General features: G+C 38.4%; 1 protein-coding gene and 1 long non-coding RNA gene across 3 annotated transcripts in view; one reads left to right on the forward strand and one right to left on the reverse strand.

Moving 5' to 3' along the window:
• Nucleotides 1-17,294, reverse strand: part of LOC131356610 (B-cell receptor CD22-like) — a 37,138-nt gene extending 19,844 nt beyond the window's left edge. Inside the window, exons 1-4 of the mRNA XM_058395744.1 lie at nucleotides 17,212-17,294; nucleotides 6,678-6,713; nucleotides 6,033-6,314; nucleotides 4,827-5,096 (exon numbers count right to left, since the gene is read on the reverse strand). Of these exons, the coding sequence (XP_058251727.1) occupies nucleotides 4,827-5,096; nucleotides 6,033-6,314; nucleotides 6,678-6,713; nucleotides 17,212-17,242 (619 nt within the window). The 5' untranslated portion in view covers nucleotides 17,243-17,294. The remainder of the gene's footprint in view (nucleotides 1-4,826; nucleotides 5,097-6,032; nucleotides 6,315-6,677; nucleotides 6,714-17,211) is intronic.
• A 376-nt stretch (nucleotides 17,295-17,670) lies between these two features.
• Nucleotides 17,671-21,263, forward strand: LOC131356615 (uncharacterized). Of its 2 annotated transcripts, none has more exons than XR_009205043.1 (3): nucleotides 17,671-17,811; nucleotides 19,029-19,815; nucleotides 20,777-21,263. It is a non-coding gene; the product is annotated as an uncharacterized LOC131356615 (long non-coding RNA). The 2 variants fall into 2 exon arrangements; XR_009205044.1 differs by lacking the exon at nucleotides 17,671-17,811 and adding an exon at nucleotides 18,173-18,912.
• Nucleotides 21,264-22,470: the final 1,207 nt, after the last annotated feature.

The raw sequence follows: 22,470 nt of genomic DNA on the forward strand, positions 1-22,470 counted from the left end.
AGTCACATGGTGTGTGAGTGTGTATAGGTGTGTATGTTAGTCACGTGGTGTGTGAGTGTGTGTATAGGTGTGTATGTTAGTCAGGTGGTGTGTGTGTGTATAGATGTGTATGTTTGTCACGTGGTGTGTGAGTGTGTGTATAGGTGTGTATGTTTGTCACGTGGTGTGTGAGTGTGTATAGGTGTGTATGTTAGTCACGTGGTGTGTGTGTGTGTATAGGTGTGTATGTTAGTCACGTGGTGTGTGTGAGTGTGTGTATAGGTGTGTATGTTAGTCAGGTGGTGTGTGAGTGTGTGTATAGGTGTGTATGTTAGTCAGGTGGTGTGTGTGAGTGTGTGTATAGGTGTGTATGTTAGTCACGTGGTGTGTGAGTGTGTATAGGTGTGTATATTAGTCACGTGGTGTGTGAGTGTGTATAGGTGTGTATGTTTGTCACGTGATGTGTGAGTGTGTATAGGTGTGTATGTTAGTCACGTGGTGTGTGTGTGTATAGATGTGTATGTTTGTCACGTGGTGTGTGAGTGTGTGTATAGGTGTGTATGTTAGTCACGTGGTGTGTGAGTGTGTGTATAGGTGTGTATGTTAGTCACGTGGTGTGTGAGTGTGTGTATAGGTGTGTATGTTAGTCACGTGGTGTGTGAGTGTGTATAGGTGTGTATGTTAGTCACGTGGTGTGTGTGTGTGTATAGGTGTGTATGTTAGTCACGTGGTGTGTGAGTGTGTGTATAGGTGTGTATGTTAGTCACGTGGTGTGTGAGTGTGTATAGGTGTGTATGTTAGTCACGTGGTGTGTGAGTGTGTGTATAGGTGTGTATGTTAGTCACGTGGTGTGTGTGTGTATAGATGTGTATGTTTGTCACGTGGTGTGTGAGTGTGTATAGGTGTGTATGTTAGTCACGTGGTGTGTGTGTGTATAGATGTGTATGTTTGTCACGTGGTGTGTGAGTGTGTGTATAGGTGTGTATGTTAGTCACGTGGTGTGTGAGTGTGTATAGGTGTGTATGTTTGTCACGTGATGTGTGAGTGTGTATAGGTGTGTATGTTAGTCACGTGGTGTGTGAGTGTGTATAGGTGTGTATGTTAGTCACGTGGTGTGTGAGTGTGTGTATAGGTGTGTATGTTAGTCACGTGGTGTGTGAGTGTGTATAGGTGTGTATGTTAGTCACGTGGTGTGTGTGTGTGTATAGGTGTGTATGTTAGTCACGTGGTGTGTGTGAGTGTGTGTATAGGTGTGTATGTTTGTCACGTGATGTGTGAGTGTGTATAGGTGTGTATGTTAGTCACGTGGTGTGTGTGTGTATAGATGTGTATGTTTGTCACGTGGTGTGTGAGTGTGTGTATAGGTGTGTATGTTAGTCACGTGGTGTGTGAGTGTGTATAGGTGTGTATGTTTGTCACGTGGTGTGTGAGTGTGTATAGGTGTGTATGTTAGTCAAGTGGTGTGTGTGTGTGTGTGTGTATAGGTGTGTATGTTAGTCACGTGGTGTGTGAGTGTGTATAGGTGTGTATGTTAGTCACGTGGTGTGTGTGTGTATAGATGTGTATGTTTGTCACGTGGTGTGTGAGTGTGTATAGGTGTGTATGTTAGTCACGTGGTGTGTGAGTGTGTATAGGTGTGTATGTTAGTCACGTGGTGTGTGTGTGTGTGTATAGGTGTGTATGTTAGTCACGTGGTGTGTGAGTGTGTGTATAGGTGTGTATGTTTGTCACGTGGTGTGTGAGTGTGTATAGGTGTGTATGTTAGTCACGTGGTGTGTGTGTATAGGTGTGTATGTTAGTCACGTGGTGTGTGAGTGTGTGTATAGGTGTGTATGTTTGTCACGTGGTGTGTGAGTGTGTATAGGTGTGTATGTTAGTCACGTGGTGTGTGAGTGTGTATAGGTGTGTATGTTAGTCACGTGGTGTGTGAGTGTGTATAGGTGTGTATGTTAGTCAAGTGGTGTGTGAGTGTGTGTATAGGTGTGTATGTTAGTCACGTGGTGTGTGAGTGTGTGTATAGGTGTGTATGTTTGTCACGTGGTGTGTGAGTGTGTATAGGTGTGTATGTTAGTCACGTGGTGTGTGTGTGTGTATAGGTGTGTATGTTAGTCACGTGGTGTGTGAGTGTGTGTATAGGTGTGTATGTTTGTCACGTGGTGTGTGAGTGTGTATAGGTGTGTATGTTAGTCACGTGGTGTGTGTGTGTGTATAGGTGTGTATGTTAGTCACGTGGTGTGTGTGTGTGTATAGGTGTGTATGTTAGTCACGTGGTGTGTGAGTGTGTGTATAGGTGTGTATGTTAGTCAGGTGGTGTGTGTGTGTATAGATGTGTATGTTTGTCACGTGGTGTGTGAGTGTGTGTATAGGTGTGTATGTTTGTCACGTGGTGTGTGAGTGTGTATAGGTGTGTATGTTAGTCACGTGGTGTGTGTGTGTGTATAGGTGTGTATGTTAGTCACGTGGTGTGTGTGAGTGTGTGTATAGGTGTGTATGTTAGTCACGTGGTGTGTGAGTGTGTGTATAGGTGTGTATGTTAGTCAGGTGGTGTGTGAGTGTGTGTATAGGTGTGTATGTTAGTCAGGTGGTGTGTGTGAGTGTGTGTATAGGTGTGTATGTTAGTCACGTGGTGTGTGAGTGTGTATAGGTGTGTATATTAGTCACGTGGTGTGTGAGTGTGTATAGGTGTGTATGTTTGTCACGTGATGTGTGAGTGTGTATAGGTGTGTATGTTAGTCACGTGGTGTGTGTGTGTATAGATGTGTATGTTTGTCACGTGGTGTGTGAGTGTGTATAGGTGTGTATGTTAGTCACGTGGTGTGTGAGTGTGTGTATAGGTGTGTATGTTAGTCACGTGGTGTGTGAGTGTGTGTATAGGTGTGTATGTTAGTCACGTGGTGTGTGAGTGTGTGTATAGGTGTGTATGTTAGTCACGTGGTGTGTGAGTGTGTGTATAGGTGTGTATGTTAGTCACGTGGTGTGTGAGTGTGTGTATAGGTGTGTATGTTAGTCACGTCGTGTGTGAGTGTGTATAGGTGTGTATGTTAGTCACGTGGTGTGTGTGTGTGTGTATAGGTGTGTATGTTAGTCACGTGGTGTGTGTGTGTGTGTATAGGTGTGTATGTTAGTCACGTGGTGTGAGTGTGTATGTTAGTCACGTGGTGTGTGAGTGTGTGAATAGGTGTGTATGTTAGTCACGTGGTGTGAGTGTGTATGTTAGTCACGTGGTGTGTGAGTGTGTGTATCGGTGTGTATGTTAGTCACGTGGTGTGTGAGTGTGTATAGGTGTGTATGTTAGTCACGTGGTGTGTGTGTGTGTATAGGTGTGTATGTTAGTCATGTGGTGTGTGAGTGTGTGTATAGGTGTGTATGTTAGTCACGTGGTGTGTGTGTGTGTGTATAGGTGTGTATGTTAGTCACGTGGTGTGTGTGTGTGTGTGTGTATAGGTGTGTATGTTAGTCACGTGGTGTGTGAGTGTGTATAGGTGTGTATGTTAGTCACGTGGTGTGTGAGTGTGTGTATAGGTGTGTATGTTAGTCACGTGGTGTGTGAGTGTGTGTATAGGTGTGTATGTTAGTCACGTGGTGTGTGAGTGTGTGTATAGGTGTGTATGTTAGTCACGTGGTGTGTGAGTGTGTGTATAGGTGTGTATGTTAGTCACGTGGTGTGTGAGTGTGTGTATAGGTGTGTATGTTAGTCACGTGGTGTGTGAGTGTGTGTATAGGTGTGTATGTTAGTCACGTGGTGTGTGAGTGTGTGTATAGGTGTGTATGTTAGTCACGTGGTGTGTGAGTGTGTGTATAGGTGTGTATGTTAGTCACGTGGTGTGTGAGTGTGTGTATAGGTGTGTATGTTAGTCACGTGGTGTGTGAGTGTGTGTATAGGTGTGTATGTTAGTCACGTGGTGTGTGAGTGTGTGTATAGGTGTGTATGTTAGTCACGTGGTGTGTGAGTGTGTGTATAGGTGTGTATGTTAGTCACGTGGTGTGTGAGTGTGTGTATAGGTGTGTATGTTAGTCACGTGGTGTGTGAGTGTGTGTATAGGTGTGTATGTTAGTCACGTGGTGTGTGAGTGTGTGTATAGGTGTGTATGTTAGTCACGTGGTGTGTGAGTGTGTGTATAGGTGTGTATGTTAATTCCTCTACACTCTGGTGGCAAAATTCAGGATTAAACATTCGGGTCTAGATTAAAATCATTCGGGGCTCGAGCTCTAGAGACACCCCTGGATGGGCCCTAGAGATGCCCCTGGCTGGGCCCTAGAGACGCCCCTGGATGGGCCCTAGAGACGCCCCTGGCTGGGCCCTAGAGATGCCCCTGGCTGGGCCCCTGAGTAAGTTAACCTTCAATTGCTCACTTGTATAAACTGAGATGAGTTGAGATGAGTAAGTTGCTCTGGATAAGGGCCTCTGCCAAATGTAACGCTTGTCTCTTCCCAGCACTGGGTTTATATTTTGACGCCATCTTTTTAATTTTTATATTTTTATGAGTTCAATAATAAAGTTAAATATATGTGTGAGTTTGTCCTCTGGTAGTCTGGTGGAGAAATGTTCCAAATATCAATGAGAATTCTCTCTTGCATTATACATTACATGTTTTATCACCAGATTCTTTTTTACTCACTCTTATAATGAATAAATATAAAAATGCAGCTTGTTATGTTACAATAAAAAGGCAAAATATAAACTCCACTGTCCTGATAATTTTAAATGTTGGAAATACGTTTAAATACTTTTGAACATGTATTTCAAGATAATCTTGAACATTCTGGAAAAACAAGGAAGTGCAATAATTAAGCAATATTTTTTCTTACCCCTTCTGTGACAAAAAGAGGAAAAAATCATGACATACCTCTCACTGTAATCTTAACAGGATCACTGACGTCTGTGTAGTAGGAGCGAGTCTCACCGTAGTCGAAGTTCAGCCTAGATGCACGACACTGGTACTCTGTTTCTCCTGCATTATTGACTGTCATATTAAGTATTTCTGCTTGTAACTGATTATTTTTGTACCACTGAAACTCCCATCCAGTCTCCTGCTGCAGCTCACAGCTCAGAGTGACGGTGTCTCCAGTGTAGACGGAGCTCTGAGGAGTCACTCTCACAGTCGGTTTGGGTTTTGCTGTTGGTATGAAATGATGAAGGAGTCAGAGCTGCTTTTCACTTTACAACATAAGCAGTAGATTCACTAAAACAAACATTTATATTTAACATTTGATACCAGATGTTACAGTTGTATGTTTTCTTACACGGCTGGTATTCAGTTTATTTTCTATGGAACAAAGTTCATGATTAGATTGAAGTGTTTTGTGTTTTTTAGATTTTATTTCATGTATTCTCACCACCATCTGAACATAGGTATTTGCAATTTCTTAAAAATGATCAAAATCATGATTCATATAGTAAAACCATGACAGAGAACTTTTTCATTCTCCTTAAAGACACAGAAGAGACACACAGCTGAGGGTTTGTTATTTATCTCCATTTAGAGGATCACTTCACATGACAGTTCAGATATTTGAAAGTTTATTGTATCTGACTTTTGGCTTTTTAAAAAATGTAAGTAATTCTATTAGTATGCTAGTTAATGAATGTATATGAAGCAGACTAGAAAAATTCATTAGAAATTTCTACAACTGGATGCTCCTATGCATCACATCATCATTAAAACAGGGGAGTGCTTTCACATTTTATAATATTTTACAAGTTATAAAATATTTAAATGACTTAATTCAAAGACATTAATAGAAATATAGCCAACAGAACAGAAGTGAATCAGGGATCAGTTCCACAGTGGTGTTTGTGTGAACAGACATCAGTCAAGTGAGGAGAAGATAATGAGGTGTGTATTTAAATGCTGTGAGGGATTTCTACCTCAGGTGATGAGAAAGAGACTGATGTGGATGATGCTGATCATCAATATCTCTCAAAATTACTGAATTTTCATTAAAAAAAAAACTTATAATTTCAAGGCAACAAATTGTCTTCTAGGAAAATCTGAACTCTAAAATATAATGTTAACATATTATATAAGAAATAAAAACACTCACAGACTCACCTGATACAGTCAGTTTAACAGCATCACTGATCTCTGAGCTCTGAGAGTCTCTCCCCTTTATACTGCAGGTGTAGGTACCACTGTCAGAGACTTTAACAGACTGGATTCTGAACACCTGCATTGTGTAGGGTTTCCCTCCTCCCTCTGAGACTACTTTATTATTTCTCTTCCAGCTGTAAGTCCCCTGAGTGTCTCCTCCTCCCTGTATGTCACATCTGAGAGTAACAATCTCTCCAATGAACACATGTGTATCAGGCGTTATGGTCACAGTTTTAGGACTCCCTATAAAACATTCTGTTGTTAATAAACCTTACATAAAGTCATTCCCAAGTCTACACTACTAATATCATGTTTAGAGTGAGTGTGAGTACATGTTTTTGTTACTTGTTGATACTGATGTGTGTAACCTGCTTAATATTAAGAAATCAGGGGCATCATGGAGCATTTTATTTAGCACTAGTGATGTCAGTTGCTCTCTTGTGCTGCTGTCATTAAACTTGTGCTGTTTTATATTTAAGTTATAAAGACATTTAAGCAGCATAAAATCTTTTGACTATAAAACTATTTATTGCATTTATAAACTGCATTTACAAACTTAACTGAAAATGTTCAGACAATATAAAGAATAAAGTATATATAAATCACCTTGAGCCTGGGCCACTGGTATAAGTGAAATCAGCACTAAAAAGGAAACAGAAACAGAACATGACATAAATATGTTAATAAGTTGGATTTTATTAAGGGTCTGTACACTCTTGTTGGAGTAAGAGATTCTGGTCCATTTGCTCATTCGGATGTGGTTCCACTTTACTGGTTATCTCTTGTCCACCTAAAGTCAGGACCATGAAGGAGAAAATTCCTAATAAATGAACTGTAATATTTTATATTTGATAATTAATTCTAATGTAATATTTAAATCTATACACTGCATTTCTAACTAATATCATCATTTCTGTACTTAAGCGCTCAGTTAATTACAGGCTTATCTATTTATCTTACACCTGCACTGTGATAGTAATGGTTCAGTATGAGCTTGTCTAAGTGGCTGATGGAAATTGTAGAGTTGATTAGAAACAGAATGTCTGGTCTGAAGAATTTTTTCTGTACCATGATGTAGATGGTCAGGATTTAGTGTCTACAGCATGAATCCATGACACCATCCTGCATGTGAACAGTTCAGGCTGCTCGTGGCGGTCTAGGAATGTTTTCTTGATACACTTTTCATCCCTTAATACCAGTCAGACATTGTTTGAAGTTTGATCCATTTATGAACAAAATTTACAGCTAACTCCAGTAAATAAAGTGTTCCTAATAAAGTGACCAGTAAAGATAGTTAGATAAAGATAGTTATTGCTTTCACACACCCATCTTCACACCTCGCTTCTTCACAGCTGGATTTGCACCAGAGAACGGCTCCCAGAAACAATTATTGAACTTATATTTAATATGGAAATAATAATCATTGATAATTAGTAAATAATAAAATAATAAGTGATTATTTTAAAATAAGTTAAGAATAATAGTTATGCATTAGTTCATTAATTACAGATTCTCTTCTCATGACAGATATGGATACACTGATCACAAAGAAAAGATAAATGCCCTGCTGGAAGAGGTCTGAGTAGAAGACTGACCAGAGTGTTTGTGTGTGTGTGTGTGTGTGTTTGTGCATGTGTGTGTGTGTGTGGTTGCCTGTGTGTGTGTGTTTGCCTGTGTGTGTGTGTTTGCCTGTGTGTGTGTGTGTGTGTGTGTGTCGACTTCTGTATTTCCTGATCTGTGATACTACAGGAGACCCAGCAGATGGTGCTGTTCTTTTTCTTTTTAGAAGATGTGTGTGAATGTGGAGACAAATAGAGGCTAGCTCAGGTGCCTTTCTTAAATTTAATGCATCTTGTAGTCAGTGGATTAAGATTCACTTGATCATTACAGATAAAACCAGCATTATTCATTGTAGGGCCAATTAAAATTCTATTCATTTATTTTTTTTATGTGCTAACTAAATTTGCATAATTGCCAAAGAATAAAAATTATACCTCATAATTCAGGTGCACTTAAATTTCATTTTTAATATGGAAATTCAGATAATCATCCCTATTTATTTATTTATTTATTTGTTTGTTTGTTTGTTTATTTATTCATTTATTTAATTAGCATTTTCCATTTTCTTTGTTTTGCTTTGTTGTATTTTGGAATATTAGTCTGCTTGTCAGATATATGAAAAAGTGTGTTAGAGTGTGTGATGCTGATTAATGATGAATCATAAAATTGCTGCTACAAAATTATTGACCACTGGGTCATACAGAGGATTAGTAACATACTGTATGTAGATAAATGTTTTAAAGGTTTAGTGAAAATGTCATTTTTATCCATTGGCTTATTGCAGTTTTTGCACTGTATATTTATGTGATATTATGTGATATTTTGTTGCTGGTTATGGAAAGTCCATTATAATAACTAAAGTCAGTACCATCACAAAGAGAGAGAATTAAAGAGTCCATTAGGACAGAGGACCAATTTGTCGGTTGTTTTAGGTTAAGAACCATGTTTTAGGGATGGTCTGGAGGTATGTTGGACATCAGACAACATAAACAGTAAATTGTGGACAACAGGACTTTGTGTTATGGACACTGAGGGAAGAATGGACTGAAGGAAACCTTCACATATTAGACACTTTACTTGAAAGTCAGGTTGGAGCTAATGACAGATGACATTTCTACCTGGATATCAGCACCAAATATACACCTGGGTAAAAGAGTGACTGAGTGACCCAACTCATCACTGACCTTCTAGCTTACAATATCAGACCCCTTTCTCTTTCCCACTTACAGGTGAGATCTGGATCACCAAAAGACTCTGTAGTGGGAGAAATTGACTAGTGGTCACCCTCCATACAGAGATAGACAGTGTGGGGTTAGGCTTCAGTTTATGGTGAGGTTTTAGGTTAGATTTATGATACTCATTCATTAGAAGCACTCTGCAGCTCATAGCCCAATATATTTCACACAGTGAGTCCTTATCTTTGGCACTTATGGGAATGTACACTTTGACAATGAAAACAGTGGTGAATTCCTGTCAAATCAAATGACCTGCATCTAACAGTCACAACTCCAGTGATGAGCAGCAACTAGAAACAAGCACAGAGTTCTTGCACCATTCTGTGTTGATGTTAACACACATGCCACCACCCTGAGTCTTACCACATAAAGCTTGACTAATGATAACTGTTTGTTTCCACACAAACCATTTCTCTTATTTTTAATATAAAAATAATAAGCAGCCAAACAGTGCACATTTAACATACAGCTAGTGCACATCAGTGCTGAATTTAACAAGACAAGACATAGACTAACACAAGACATGATACACATAAGACAACTAGTTGACCTAGCAAAATAGGAGCACTCTGCTGAAACTGCCATCTTCACCATCTTGGATCTCCAGAATGTTGGTGATAATTGTTTAGGGATAGTAAATAATGATTAGTGCTGTGTATTAGTTTGGTATTAGTGTGTATTAGAGTGAATTTGCTGTACTTATGACTGACTGACAAAAAGAGGTGTGGTGTGGGGTACAGCCTAACCACTTCCTGTTTGCTCATGGGGGCAGAGAGTGCAGACAGAGAGAGAGAGAGAGAGAGAGAGATTAAAACCACCTATCTAATACTGTGTATGTCCCCTTGTGCCAGAGAGAGAGAGAGTCACCCAATGTATACACATTTCAGGAAAATAAAAATTTGTATGAATATTTTATTAATACATTTATTGCTATATGTTATTGATTGATATATATGATGATATTATGATAATATTATTAATATTATATTAATATTATGTAATTTAATTAATATTATGTAATATAATATACATCATACTATTTTTCTTTTCCTGAAGTGTATATACATTTTTTGGTTGACACTGTATATATAAATTGTGAACATGAAGCCATATTTAAAAAAATAAATATAAAGGGGCAAGAGCCTCTAGTGGACATAGTCTAGTACTGCAGGAGTCAGGCCAAAACCATGTCCAGTCAATGGACTGATGAATGTAAAAATTTGTTGTGAGCCGTTAGAGCAAAATCATGAAACTAGACAAACTTACTCTCAACCAGTTGTTCTTTCTATGTAAAATGTTTTGAAACATTCCACTGTTAAGATATAAGAACATTAATTTTCTTCTATTATGTCCTCACCATAGCAACATCATTCACAATATCACAAATTCCTTCACAGCTTCACATCAGCCATGTCCTGACATTATTCTGACTGATTTTCAACCAAATCAGATGAAAGTAAGGGACAAAACATTAGATTTCTAAAACATACTTCCTGCTGCCAGTTGGTGGCGCTATGACTGAGACTCACAGCAGTCATGACCGTGTGATCAGCTTTCTTCTCTTAACATAAAGTTGAGGTTTGATGTACATCACTTAATGTACACAGAAGTTATTAGCCACTTCCTGTTTCCTTTTATTCGCCATAAGTTTAAGGGCTCCTCACGGCTGAACCGTTTGAGATATCAAGAATCCCTTCACAATTTGGCATTATCAATGTCTTGAGATCATATTAGCCTGGGTTTGGTGGGGGTTGTATCAATGTCTTGAGATCATATTAGCCTGGGTTTGGTGGGGGTTGTATCAATGTCTTGAGATCATATTAGCCTGGGTTTGGTGGCGGTTGTATCAATGTCTTGAGATCATATTAGCCTGGGTTTGGTGGGGGTTGTATCAATGTCTTGAGATCATATTAGCCTGGGTTTGGTGGGGGTTGTATCAGTGTCTTGAGATCATATTAGCCTGGGTTTGGTGGCGGTTGTATCAATGTCTTGATCATATTAGCCTGGGTTTGGTGGTGGTTGTATCAATGTCTTGAGATCATATTAGCCTGGGTTTGGTGGGGGTTGTATCAATGTCTTGAGATCATATTAGCCTGGGTTTGGTGGTGGTTGTATCAATGTCTTGATCATATTAGCCTGGGTTTGGTGGCGGTTGTATCAATGTCTTGATCATATTAGCCTGGGTTTGGTGGGGGTTGTATCAATTCCCTAGGAGGAGTATTTCAAATTCCATTGGGTGCGTTTTGCAAACAACTCAAAATAACTGACTTCCTGTGGATTAGACTTAATGACATGCAATGAGAAAGTTGTTCAGTTCAATGAGATCTAAGTGTGTACCAAGCTGTACATGGATACGTGCAAGTGTGTATCAGCTATGCAGCATGATTTTCCCAGGGGGCGCTGTGACGGGTGTGTGCCACGCCCAGGGCTGAGCCACAGTGACGTCCTAATGGCGGCAGATTCCAACCTGTCTGCTGATTTTCATGAGTTTTTGAGCATGTTAAGACCCCCAAAAAATAATCCTTAGAAGAAAAAGAGGGTCCTCCACACTGCTAGTGCTTGGGCCCTAATAATATATAAATAAAGTAAGGTAGGGTATATGTGTATACAGAATATGTATATAAAATATAGAATATATACAAGAAATGTAAAATGTAAACAGCTGTATTGTACAGAACTATATAAAGTGAGTAGTGTTAAATAATGTGCAAAGTTCAGACAGCAGCAGTACAGGGTGGTCCTGTAGTGAAATAAGGTGATGATGATGAGAAACAGTGTTATTGTCCATCTTTAAAGTACAGATGTGCACAAGTCCTCTTTGTGTATAAACGGGAGCAGAATGTGCCAGATATATATATATATAAGCACAACATGCTTGTGGCTTAGTGAAAACTTCCCTTCATGCATTGACCACATCATTCACAAGCAACAGCAGCAGGCTTCTCACTAAATATCTTGAATTTATTGTTTATAATTAACTATAATTAATTAGAATTATAAATAAAGTAATAAATAAATAAAGTAATTATAAAAAATTAGAGTGGAAGAGTAATAACAAACAAATGCTTTTTGTTAATAAAAAGGTTGAAAACGAACACTTTCCTCATTGCTGCAGAAGTACAGTATACCAGTATCTTAGAGTGGCCTTAAAACACTGACTTGGAGAAGAAGGGGACCTTGGAGTAAAAAAGGTTAAGAACCACTGATTTAAACATTTGTAGCATTGATGTTCAAACTAATATCATCATTTGTTTCCTTTATTAAAACTCACCCATTACACCTACATGGTGATGGTAATGGTTCAATCTATGAGCTCGTGTAAGTGGCTGATGAGAAGATAAGAAAAAGGAATCATGATTTCTGTTCAAAGAATTTATTTGTCTAGAAATTTAAAAAATATTATACCTCATATTTCATGTGCACTTACATTTTCATTTTTAATATGAAAAATACTGTATAATATTTATTATATATAGCATTTATCACTTATAGCAATTAGGATCAACAATCAGTTGCTTGTGGGATATGACACAGTGGGTTAGAGTGTGTGAAGCTGATTACTGATGATTCCTAAAACTGCTGCTACAAAATTATGGGTCATATGAGGGTCATAGAAGGATTAATAATATATGAAGTTGTGTTTTAAACGTTATTGAAAATGTCATTATTATCCATTGGCTTATTGCAGTTTTTGCACTGTAGGTGATATTTTGTGGCTGGTTATGGAAAGTCCACTATAATAACACTGTGGAGTAACATCACAAAGAGAGAGAATTAAAAGAGTCCATTAGGACAGAGAACCAATTTGTAGGTTGTTTTAGGTTAAGAATCTTGTTTTAAGAATAGTGTGGAGGAATATCAGAAACCAGACAACATAAACAGTAAATTGTGGACAACAGAACTTTGAGTTATGGACACTGAGGGAAGAATGGACTGAAGGAAACCTAACTGACATCTTAGACACTTTACTTGAAAGTCAGGTTGGAGCTAATAACAGATTCAAATACAGACCATGGTAAGACTGAATGAGGACAGTGACCCAACTCTTCCTTCTATATCTTATGTAAAGGGTTACGAAATGGTGCATTAAATTTTTAGTGGAAAACAGACCCCCCCCTCACCCTAAGTTTTAAATTTTAGCATCACAAATGGAGTTATTTAAATATACATAGGTATGTGTGTGTATCAGGTCACAACTGCAGCATCAATTTCACGCCATAAGTATTGTGGTCGTAAAAATTATTGTAACATCTGGGAACCCCTGCCTTGTGCAGGGCATGAACCAAGACCTCCGTGGTGGTGGCATGCACTGACACGCCATGGAGAAAGACCCAGGATTTAATGAAGTACTGCTTTACTAACATAAACACAAGACATGGGGCAGACTAACCTAACACTAGACATGATGTTACTGAAATCAAAAACAAGAACATGCCATAACCAGATACAGGACAAAACCACAGCGCAGATGAACAATGACCGACAAGGCCACAAGGGTCCTTATTTATAGGGCTAGACATTAAGGTAAATGGGGAACAGGTGATACAACAGGAAGGAGAACAATAGGAAAGGCATCACACAAAATACACACAAAGAAGCAGGCTTCCAAGAATCCTGGAGCGCCCTCTCCAGGCCTGGCAGGGAACTGTCCAGCTGTTTCTGACAAATATAATAAACCAAACAAAGAAATCTAAAAGAAAAGAACACAAAATAGTAGGAATTAAATACTAAATTTTATTTTCCTTGCTTACTTTCTTTACTTTACTTTACTTATTTCTTTCTGCTATATTTGGTTGTAATTTTCTCTTTATCCACGCTTCCGTTTTCTGTGTTGCTAGTTTGAAATTCCAAATATCCAGAAATCAAGTAGAGTTTTATTCAGATTAGAGGCAGGATAAATGTGTCCATTGGTCCACTGCTTCTGACAGCCTTTTTTTCTCTTTTTTTTAATTAATTAATTAATTAATTTATTTTTCTGGAGACTAAGCAAAGTTTATCAAATCAAATTTTAAGAAAATGTCATACACAATATAGATATCAGTTTCCACTTGGTCAAACACTCAATGTGTTTTTTCCTGTAACATTAAACAGAATGTGAAGAAACTTTAAATAATCTTCACTGCAACATTAAGCATGATAGAGAAAAGAAGCAACATCTCTCTGGAATAAAGCCCTTAAATTGAAATTTGGAAGCAAAACCTCTATTATAAAGTGTACCACTGAAGTAGTAGCTTCCTGTGTAATATTCAGTATCGAGCTCAATCAGCGGTCTCAGCCAGGTGTTACCTGCTCCAGGAAAACTGGACAGAGACACCAGGGGCTTGATTTCTCCGGCAGGAATCTTCTCTCCGTACATATGGAGTCCTGCACAGGCGTAAATAGTTTCCTAATAAAGTGGCCAGTGAGGACATTTAGTGACACCTTCTCACTTTGAATAGTTCTTTTGTCTTCATCTGACTGCTTTTGACTTTAAATGAGTTCGATGTTGTCAGTGGATTTAAATTTATCCACATTATCAACAGGTAAATGTTAATTATTGCTTTCAAACCTTCATCTTCACACCTCCTCCTCTTCTTCACAGCTGAAATTGCATCACTAAATGAAAATAGAAAATAAACCACATCTGTGACCTGCTCTCTGCTCTCAGGCCTCTAACACGGTCCCTGCTCTGTGTGTACAGGACTAATGAGAAGTGTCTGATAACACAACTAGATGACCAAGCAAAATACACTCCGGTTTATACAGAACTCTCAATAAACTGAGATTTGCACAGGACTCATAAACACGCAGTTTTGGCACATAACAGTTTTTGCACATCGACTAGGTCTGTAACTTTAAACACTTGTCTTTGCACATTATTTATCTTGTTTTTCATCTCATTCTCCATATTTATTTCTAAATCTCTGTATTTAGTAGTTTTCTGATATATTTTGTTATATTGTTATATTCTGCTATATTTGGTAATATTTTATATTCTTGTTATTTGATATATTTTTTTGTTATATTTTTGTACCCTAATTTGGTTATTTTAGTATTTTTGTTATATTCCTTCCTATTTTATCTATTACCTGTGTTTGTGGATACTGCTGGAAACTGTGAATTTCCCTTTGAGATCTATCTATCTATCTATCTAAAATAGGAGCACTCTGCTGAAATTCCCATAACAAAATGTTAGTGATAATTATTTAGTGATTAGATTTAGCATTAGTTTGGTATTAGTGTGTATTACAGTTATTTTGCTGTTCTAAGGACTGACTGACAGAGCAGTGGTGTGGGTGAAAGTCTTAGCACTTCCTGTTTTCTCATGGAGAGAGAGAGAGAGAGAGAGAGAGAGAGAGTATAACATGTTCCCCCTTTTCTGTCAAAACAGCTGTGATGGACAAGGCATGACCTCTAAAAGACCTCTGAAGCACCTAGACATTTGCAGCAGATCTTTGAAGTCCTGTAAACTGTGAGCTCAGGCCTCCATTCCACAAAACAGGAGATAGACATGCAGCTCAATATTCAAAGGTCTGGATAGGAGTTTTGTGGATGTGGAAAAGAGATATGCAGAAAAACTGACATGTGACATCAGTAAGCACAGCCTGTACAATGAACATGCGACAAATAAATTCAGTTACATTCTAATGAATTAATCTTCCGGACCACACTTCACTTTACCTTATTACTTTTCTTCTGCTATTTCACAATTTTTTGATTTTCTTCGTATATTTTTGCCAATTTTTTTCAAGGGATATGTCAAAACAGCAGAAGATCACTCCTGTCAGACAAGAAAAGGAATCCAATCACAGAGTGGACACAGGCTCACCCAAACTGACCGTTTGAAAATGGCTTGATTTTTACTGCATGATGCATGTGGCAAATATTTTTAGCCTTTACACCTCCTCCCCTTCATCACAGCTGCACACACAGCACTGAATTAAAAAAAGAAGAAGCTAAACCACAACTTCCAACTTGTCTCTTTAAAAGAGTCACTACACTGTGTGTGTCAGTGTACAAGGCTAATGAGAAGTGTTTATTTCTGCATAAGTTTTTAATACATTTGACACAGTAAGTAAATAAGTTTTTGGGTGTCTCCAGGCAACCGGCATAAAATGTTTCCTGAAGATGGATTCATGATTTTATGAGTCGATCACAGCAGTTCCTTTGTTTTTAGGAATTTTAGGAATGTGAGGAATATCAATAGTGGTCTTGAGCAAACCTGAGCACCCCAATATATTCTTGTTACAATTTTTCTAAAGATAACACAACCTGCTGCACCAGCATTCCCACTTATAAATTCATAACATTTAATTATGCCTCGTATGGACAGTATTCCTAACATAGGTGACCACTGAAGCTTCTGACCAGAAAAAAAACCTCTGAGGATGATGAATAATAAAAAATATGTAATTTAATTTTGAAATAAGAATAATTATTCATATCTACAATGTCCATATAGAATATACCCAGTAATACTGATGGTTCCTAATAAAGGCTAGTTCTGAAATCTAATCAAACTGAATAGTTGTTTTGTCTCCAAATGTCTCTGCTGTGGAGACGCTGTCTTTAAATGACTGTCTTCAGATTGGACAACTTTTGAATTAAAAAGAGTTCAATGATTTCAGGGGAGTTAGATTTAGTCCATCTTCACACCTCCTCATCTTTTTCACAGCTCAACTTGCATCAATAAATGAAGATAGAAAATAAACCACATCCTCAAACTGCTCTCTGCTCTCAGGCCTCTAACATGGTCACTGCTCTGTGTGTACAGGACTAATGAGAAGAGTTTGTTTCTGCCCAGAAAATGCTGTTTTTTTTATAACATAAAATAATAATTAGTGAGAATGAGTAAATAATGATTTGGGATTATTTTATAAATGCAGTGCAATCATTTGGTATTAGTGTATATTAAAGTTAACATTATTCCTACAATAATAACAAAAATGGAAATATAGGTTATGAGGCATTTTCTCAGAAAATCTAATTAATAGTTTTGTTAAAATCATGTTACATTTAATATGGTTTTTAACACAAAACATGTTTCTGTATACAGGAAACAACAAAAGACAACCATCAGGTACAGATTCCAACTCATTAGATGATTTAAACCCTGTGTTTTACACTCGCTCTACTTGTACTCTTGCCTGTTGTTCTATCATACTTACTGAGAGTAGATACACATCAAACTAAACCCTTCTCATAACAGATACGGAGACACTGATCCACCTGAGCAGTCATGCTGAAGTACACACAATGTCCTAATCACACAATAAGATCATCACTCAGGACATTCAGACTGCAGATGAACAACTTTATACCCCACCACTCACTCTAATGAAGACACAAAGAGAACATTTACTCACAGAGCATCACAGAGAGTGGACTGAGCTCCATCCTGTCCCTCTAATGACTGACTGACTGACAGAACAGTGGCGTGTGTTAAAGCTGTGCCACTTGATCACTTCCTCTATTCTAACACACACACACACACACACACACAGACAGAGACCCACCACAATGTCTGTCTGTGACCCCTCTTGTATGTAGATATGCAGTTCAATATTCAGACATCTGGATAGGAGTTTTTGGATGTCTGGGGATGTGTAGGACAGGTGCAGGAATTATTATTGACATATAAAAGTTCAATTTAGTTCAGACGTTGTGGTGTGTGGTTGCCTGTTAGACCATAATGTTCTAATGGTCTAATTTTTTTGGACTAATTGTTTGATGCTTTGGCAATTGTTTTTGAAATTTTCATCAACTGAACTAAATGTAATTATTACAAGTGGTGTTGCTGTACCTAGCTGAACAAGTGCTCGCGCATGCGCAGTTCAGATCAGACAGCGGTTCTCCTCCATGCTCGAGTCTCCTGCTTGTAGTCCATGTGATGTTCTGCTCTTGTCAGGACCGTGTTACAGCAAGACAAAAGTCACAACTCATCCAGATAGTTGAAGACACTTAAGGTAAGATCAACTAAGTTCCGATTATAAATGTACTTAGTGTTAGCTTTATATTGTAGACTTCTGGAAGAAAGTATGTCCGGGGGCGGGGCTAGGGGGAAACAGATCCCCAAACAGAGTTGGACACAACACCGGCATTACTTTTGAAAACTGCCACAGCAGAAGAAAATCCTCACAACTGTAACGTTAGCAGAAGAGACTGAACAAGCTTTGTCTAAATAACTAAGCGCTAGGCAACTAACACGTCGAGCTAGCATTAGGGCTAATGTTAGCTAGCTACAAATGTTGGTGCCAGGTTAGCTAGTTAGCACGTTAGCCGTCCTACATGACGGTCATGTTAAATCAAGCAGAAACGAGCTAACGGCACCGTTACAGTTGGGAATATTTTCTTCTGCTATGGCAGTTTTCTAAAGTAATGCCCGGTTAGCTCCTAACGCTAACTCTGACTGAAACCAGCGTTTAGCTAACGGTAGCTAGTTACCATGATGGGACAAAGCTAGCTGTTGGATAGATGTTTTAATTTTGTCCTCTTTTGGTCAGAGCAGCGTGTCGCAGCAGGTTAGAGTACAGTTGTTGTACAAGGGATTCAAACCTTGATATTTTATACTAATATGTGGACTTGGTGTATGAATACAGGTGTCTTTACACATAGAGACTATTTAAACGGTTATTATTGGTTTTACGGAAGTGACGTCTTTGGTTCGTGAAGGTTTCCGGTTATCTTTTGCACACATTCAAAAACATCGGCGTGAAGCCGTTTATATGGCGTCAAATGATGTGTATATGCTGCCTTTATATTGTTTATATATTTTGTTTACATTTTTGTAAAATCACTTTTGTAATTGAATTTAAGCTGTGTTTGTTATTTGTATCTTTATAGATTGTTTTGTTTTGTATGTTGCGGGACTTTTATTTTGAAGCCTCGGTTCCGGGTCTCGTGCAGATGCTGATTTAGCGGGAGGGTTTTTAGTGAAGAAAGTTAGCGGTAAGCACGGACATTATGGATGCTCTGATAAAAGTTTATTCTAGTCATAAAAAGAACTTAAACTATCATAAAGAAGATTTAAAGACTATTTCCCTTTCTCACAGCATGCAGCCAACGAGGTATTTGTTTATTTGTCTGTATTTTCTGTCTGTAAACTGCCATTGCTTCTGTTCCTCACGCTTTCACTGTGTGTCAAGATAATGTGTTTGTTGTGTTTTGTTGTTACTGTGTTTAGTTTTCACGGTGGATTTGAGGAAAAGTCTTCAAATAAATCAGTAACAGGAGATCCGTGTGTGTGTTGATGGTCTTGGAGACGGTCATGTCATCAATACACTTGTCGATGTAGCCGGTCACTGATGCCGTGTTCTCCTCCAAGTTGATAGAGTCTCCGTTGGTTGCAGCCTCCCTGAACATATTCCAGTCAGTGAACTCAAAACAGTCCTGAAGAGCAGAGGTGACTCCTGCTGACCAGGTTTTCTACTGTTTCAGAACCGGTTTAGAGCGTCTGACCAGCGGTCTGTATGCTGGAATTAACATAACAGAGATGTTGTCACCATTCTGTGTTGATGTAAACACACACACCACCACCCCGAGTCTTACCGCACAGAGCTGCATTTCTGTCGGCAAGAAACAATGAGAGCCCGGCTATCTGAATGGCGGCGTCTGGAACTCTGTTGGTGAGCCACGCCTCTGTGAAAACAGACGCAGCAGTCTCTAAACTCTCGCCGTGTTTACTGGAGTCGGACGTGGTCTGGTTTATTGTCCATTGAGCAAACGTTGGACAGAATAATGGACGGGAGAGCCGGCCAGCTAGGTTTTGTTTTAGCCTAGCACGGACACCTGCCCGCTTTCCACACCTTCCGCCTTCCTCAAGCACCGCTTGCGACATCCCCTCTCCTGGCCACCAGCATCAGGTGACGCTGAGGTCTGAAGGCCTGGTCTTCACAGCAAGCCGAGGTTCAGAAGTTTTCTGAGTAAATCATCATTATGGAAGTGGCATCTTTGGTCCTTGAACATTTATGGTTAGTTGTTGTGCACATTCAAAACCTCAGTGGGAGGCCGTCTATACACTTTTGTAATAATATTGGGTGTGGCTATATCTGTCTATCTTTGTATGTGACTATCCATGAAAACCACAAGAGAACTGACTTGAAAAGTCAATGTTTGCCTCTAGTTTTGACTCAATCTAAAGTTGTCGTTATACATGTACTAATCTACTGTTACTTTTACTGTTACTAGCAACACAAGTTTATGTATTAGAATATTAAAAGTTAAAGACACTAGCAGACACTGAATTGAATGCAGCTTCTTGTTTATTATTTATACACACAAGTCTCAGATATCACAGATGGAGCCTTTAAACCCTCTGACACACTGTTCCACAGCAACAAGGATCACAGCAACATGACAACAAACTTCACCTCACCTCCAGACTTTCTGAATGTAGAAAATAATTACGTTTGCAGTAGGTAATAATGGCACAGAGTTATTTTACTGGTATACATTTAGAAATGTAATTTATTATTTGCACAGATATACAAGCCATGCAAGTGTAATGTCCACTAAGAACCTCACCAGTCACCATAGCGAGAAACCATGTGGAGTAAGTTTTGGACACCGAATGACTTGCTCCATCTTCACCACAGACAAGACAAATGTCTTCCACACTGTATGAGCAGATGTTCCCAACTTTTCCACTTAGAAAATAGTTATAAACATCCAGACTGTGATAAGCTTTTACAGATTCTCTCGTATAGACACACTCAGGTTCAACCAGATAATGATACACATCTGGATTTGAGACAAATTTATAAAGTACACTCTTGGTATATTGTTTTGATAGATTTCAGAAATGAAAATGGTGACACTGTAAATGTTTCAGGACCAGACATGCACAGCAGCATTGCAGTGCGTTTGTTATTGTTTACATTTAACATTTATGAAATGGTCTATATAGAATTGTTTCTTTTTCCTCTCTTGCAGCTGCAGTAATGAAATGGAGCAAAGACACAGCCGAGGAGACGATCAAACAACATGCTTCAGATCTCCTTAATCGTGCAGCAGTGAGAGAGAGAGGGATTGGTGTTTATTTATTCATTTTTATCCACTGCAGTGTGAGGTAATTATCAGGTTTGTTTATCACTTTCTCAAACACACACACACACTTACACTCTATATTATTCCACTCCCTTCACAATTTTCCCACATTTCTTTTTAGACTGCTGCTACAACAATAAAACACAATGATCTGTTTTTCTGTTAACTGTGTATTGTGTTTACATCCACAGCATTTTACTATTGCACTTTATTCATTACAAAACTGTGTAGTGGTCAGTGCTGCGCTGTCCCTGGTCAGTTATTGTACTGTACTGTACTGTCTTGCACTGTTTACACACATGCACTTTATGTAGTACTGTGTAGGTCTGTGTAGTGAACTTAGTTCTGTGTTGTCTCCTGTAGTTGTGTGTTTTATGTAGCACCATGGTCCTGGAGGAACGTTGTTTCATGTTACTGTGTACTGTACCAGCTGTATGTGCTTCAAATGACAATAAAAGCTACTTGACTAAACACCAGTGACCTGGAGTCCCAGTTAATGACGTCCGCTCGTAACAACGAGTCTAAAGTCTTTACTTATGGTTTAGTAACTGGATACATGGAAATTATTTTAACTCATTTCAGCACTTTTCAACACTCTACACAGTTCTGGAGCACATTATTCTCACACCAGTCTCTTCACTACACAAATCTTTTCTGATTGGCTCATAACAGATCCATCATAACAGGAGAAACTTCCTATTGGACGATCAAATAAAAACTGTTACAGCAATTACATTTCACATAACTGAACACGTTCATACTCAATATATCCTTCTTACTGTATTATATTTATGTATAATTTCATATTAAGAAACTAAGTCATGTAATTTTTATCTAAAAATGTAACATTATCTAAATGTACATTAATTTCTCACTGTGTACTTTATTTATTATTATATATTTATTGGTGCAATTATCAAAGTCTGCCAATCATGTAGCAGCAGCACAATGCATACACTCATGCAGTAACACACACACACACACACACCAGTCTGTATAGATTACACAAACAAAAAGAAAGCCTTGTTGGTGAGAGAGGTCAGAGGAGAATGGTCAGACTGCTTGGAGCTGACAGGAAGGCTACAGTACCTCAGTATGTGGGGGTCAGTGATTGAAAAGTGAAACTAAAATGTCTTTGACTCCCTCTAGTGGTAACTGCTGTATGGTTTTAATCCTGACTAGTAAGGGGTGGATTCTTCAATACATCCAACCAATGATTTGCTCCTTCACATCCTGCACGATAATGCAGTCTTTAAAAAGCAGGAACAATCTGCTGAAGCAGTCATGTGTTTTACACAGTCGAGACTTAAGAGAATAAAATAATGAGTCAGTACATGGAAGTGAAGGAGAATGATTGGATCATGGATGAAACATCACTACATGTGAGAGTTTCCTTAAATCCCTGTAATGTTTTATTAGACCTGATATCTGTCATGTGATTTGTTGTAGAATAGTTTTAAATGTAATCTGATATAGGGAACAAAACATGATGAGCTTTAGTTGAGCCCACAAATAGTTTTCTCACTGAATATCACATTTTCCTTCATAACACACACTAATGATGTCTAACAGCCAGCTGA

Source organism: Hemibagrus wyckioides, linkage group LG07, assembly GCF_019097595.1.
Source record: "Hemibagrus wyckioides isolate EC202008001 linkage group LG07, SWU_Hwy_1.0, whole genome shotgun sequence".
NCBI classification, from domain to species: Eukaryota; Metazoa; Chordata; class Actinopteri; order Siluriformes; family Bagridae; genus Hemibagrus; species Hemibagrus wyckioides.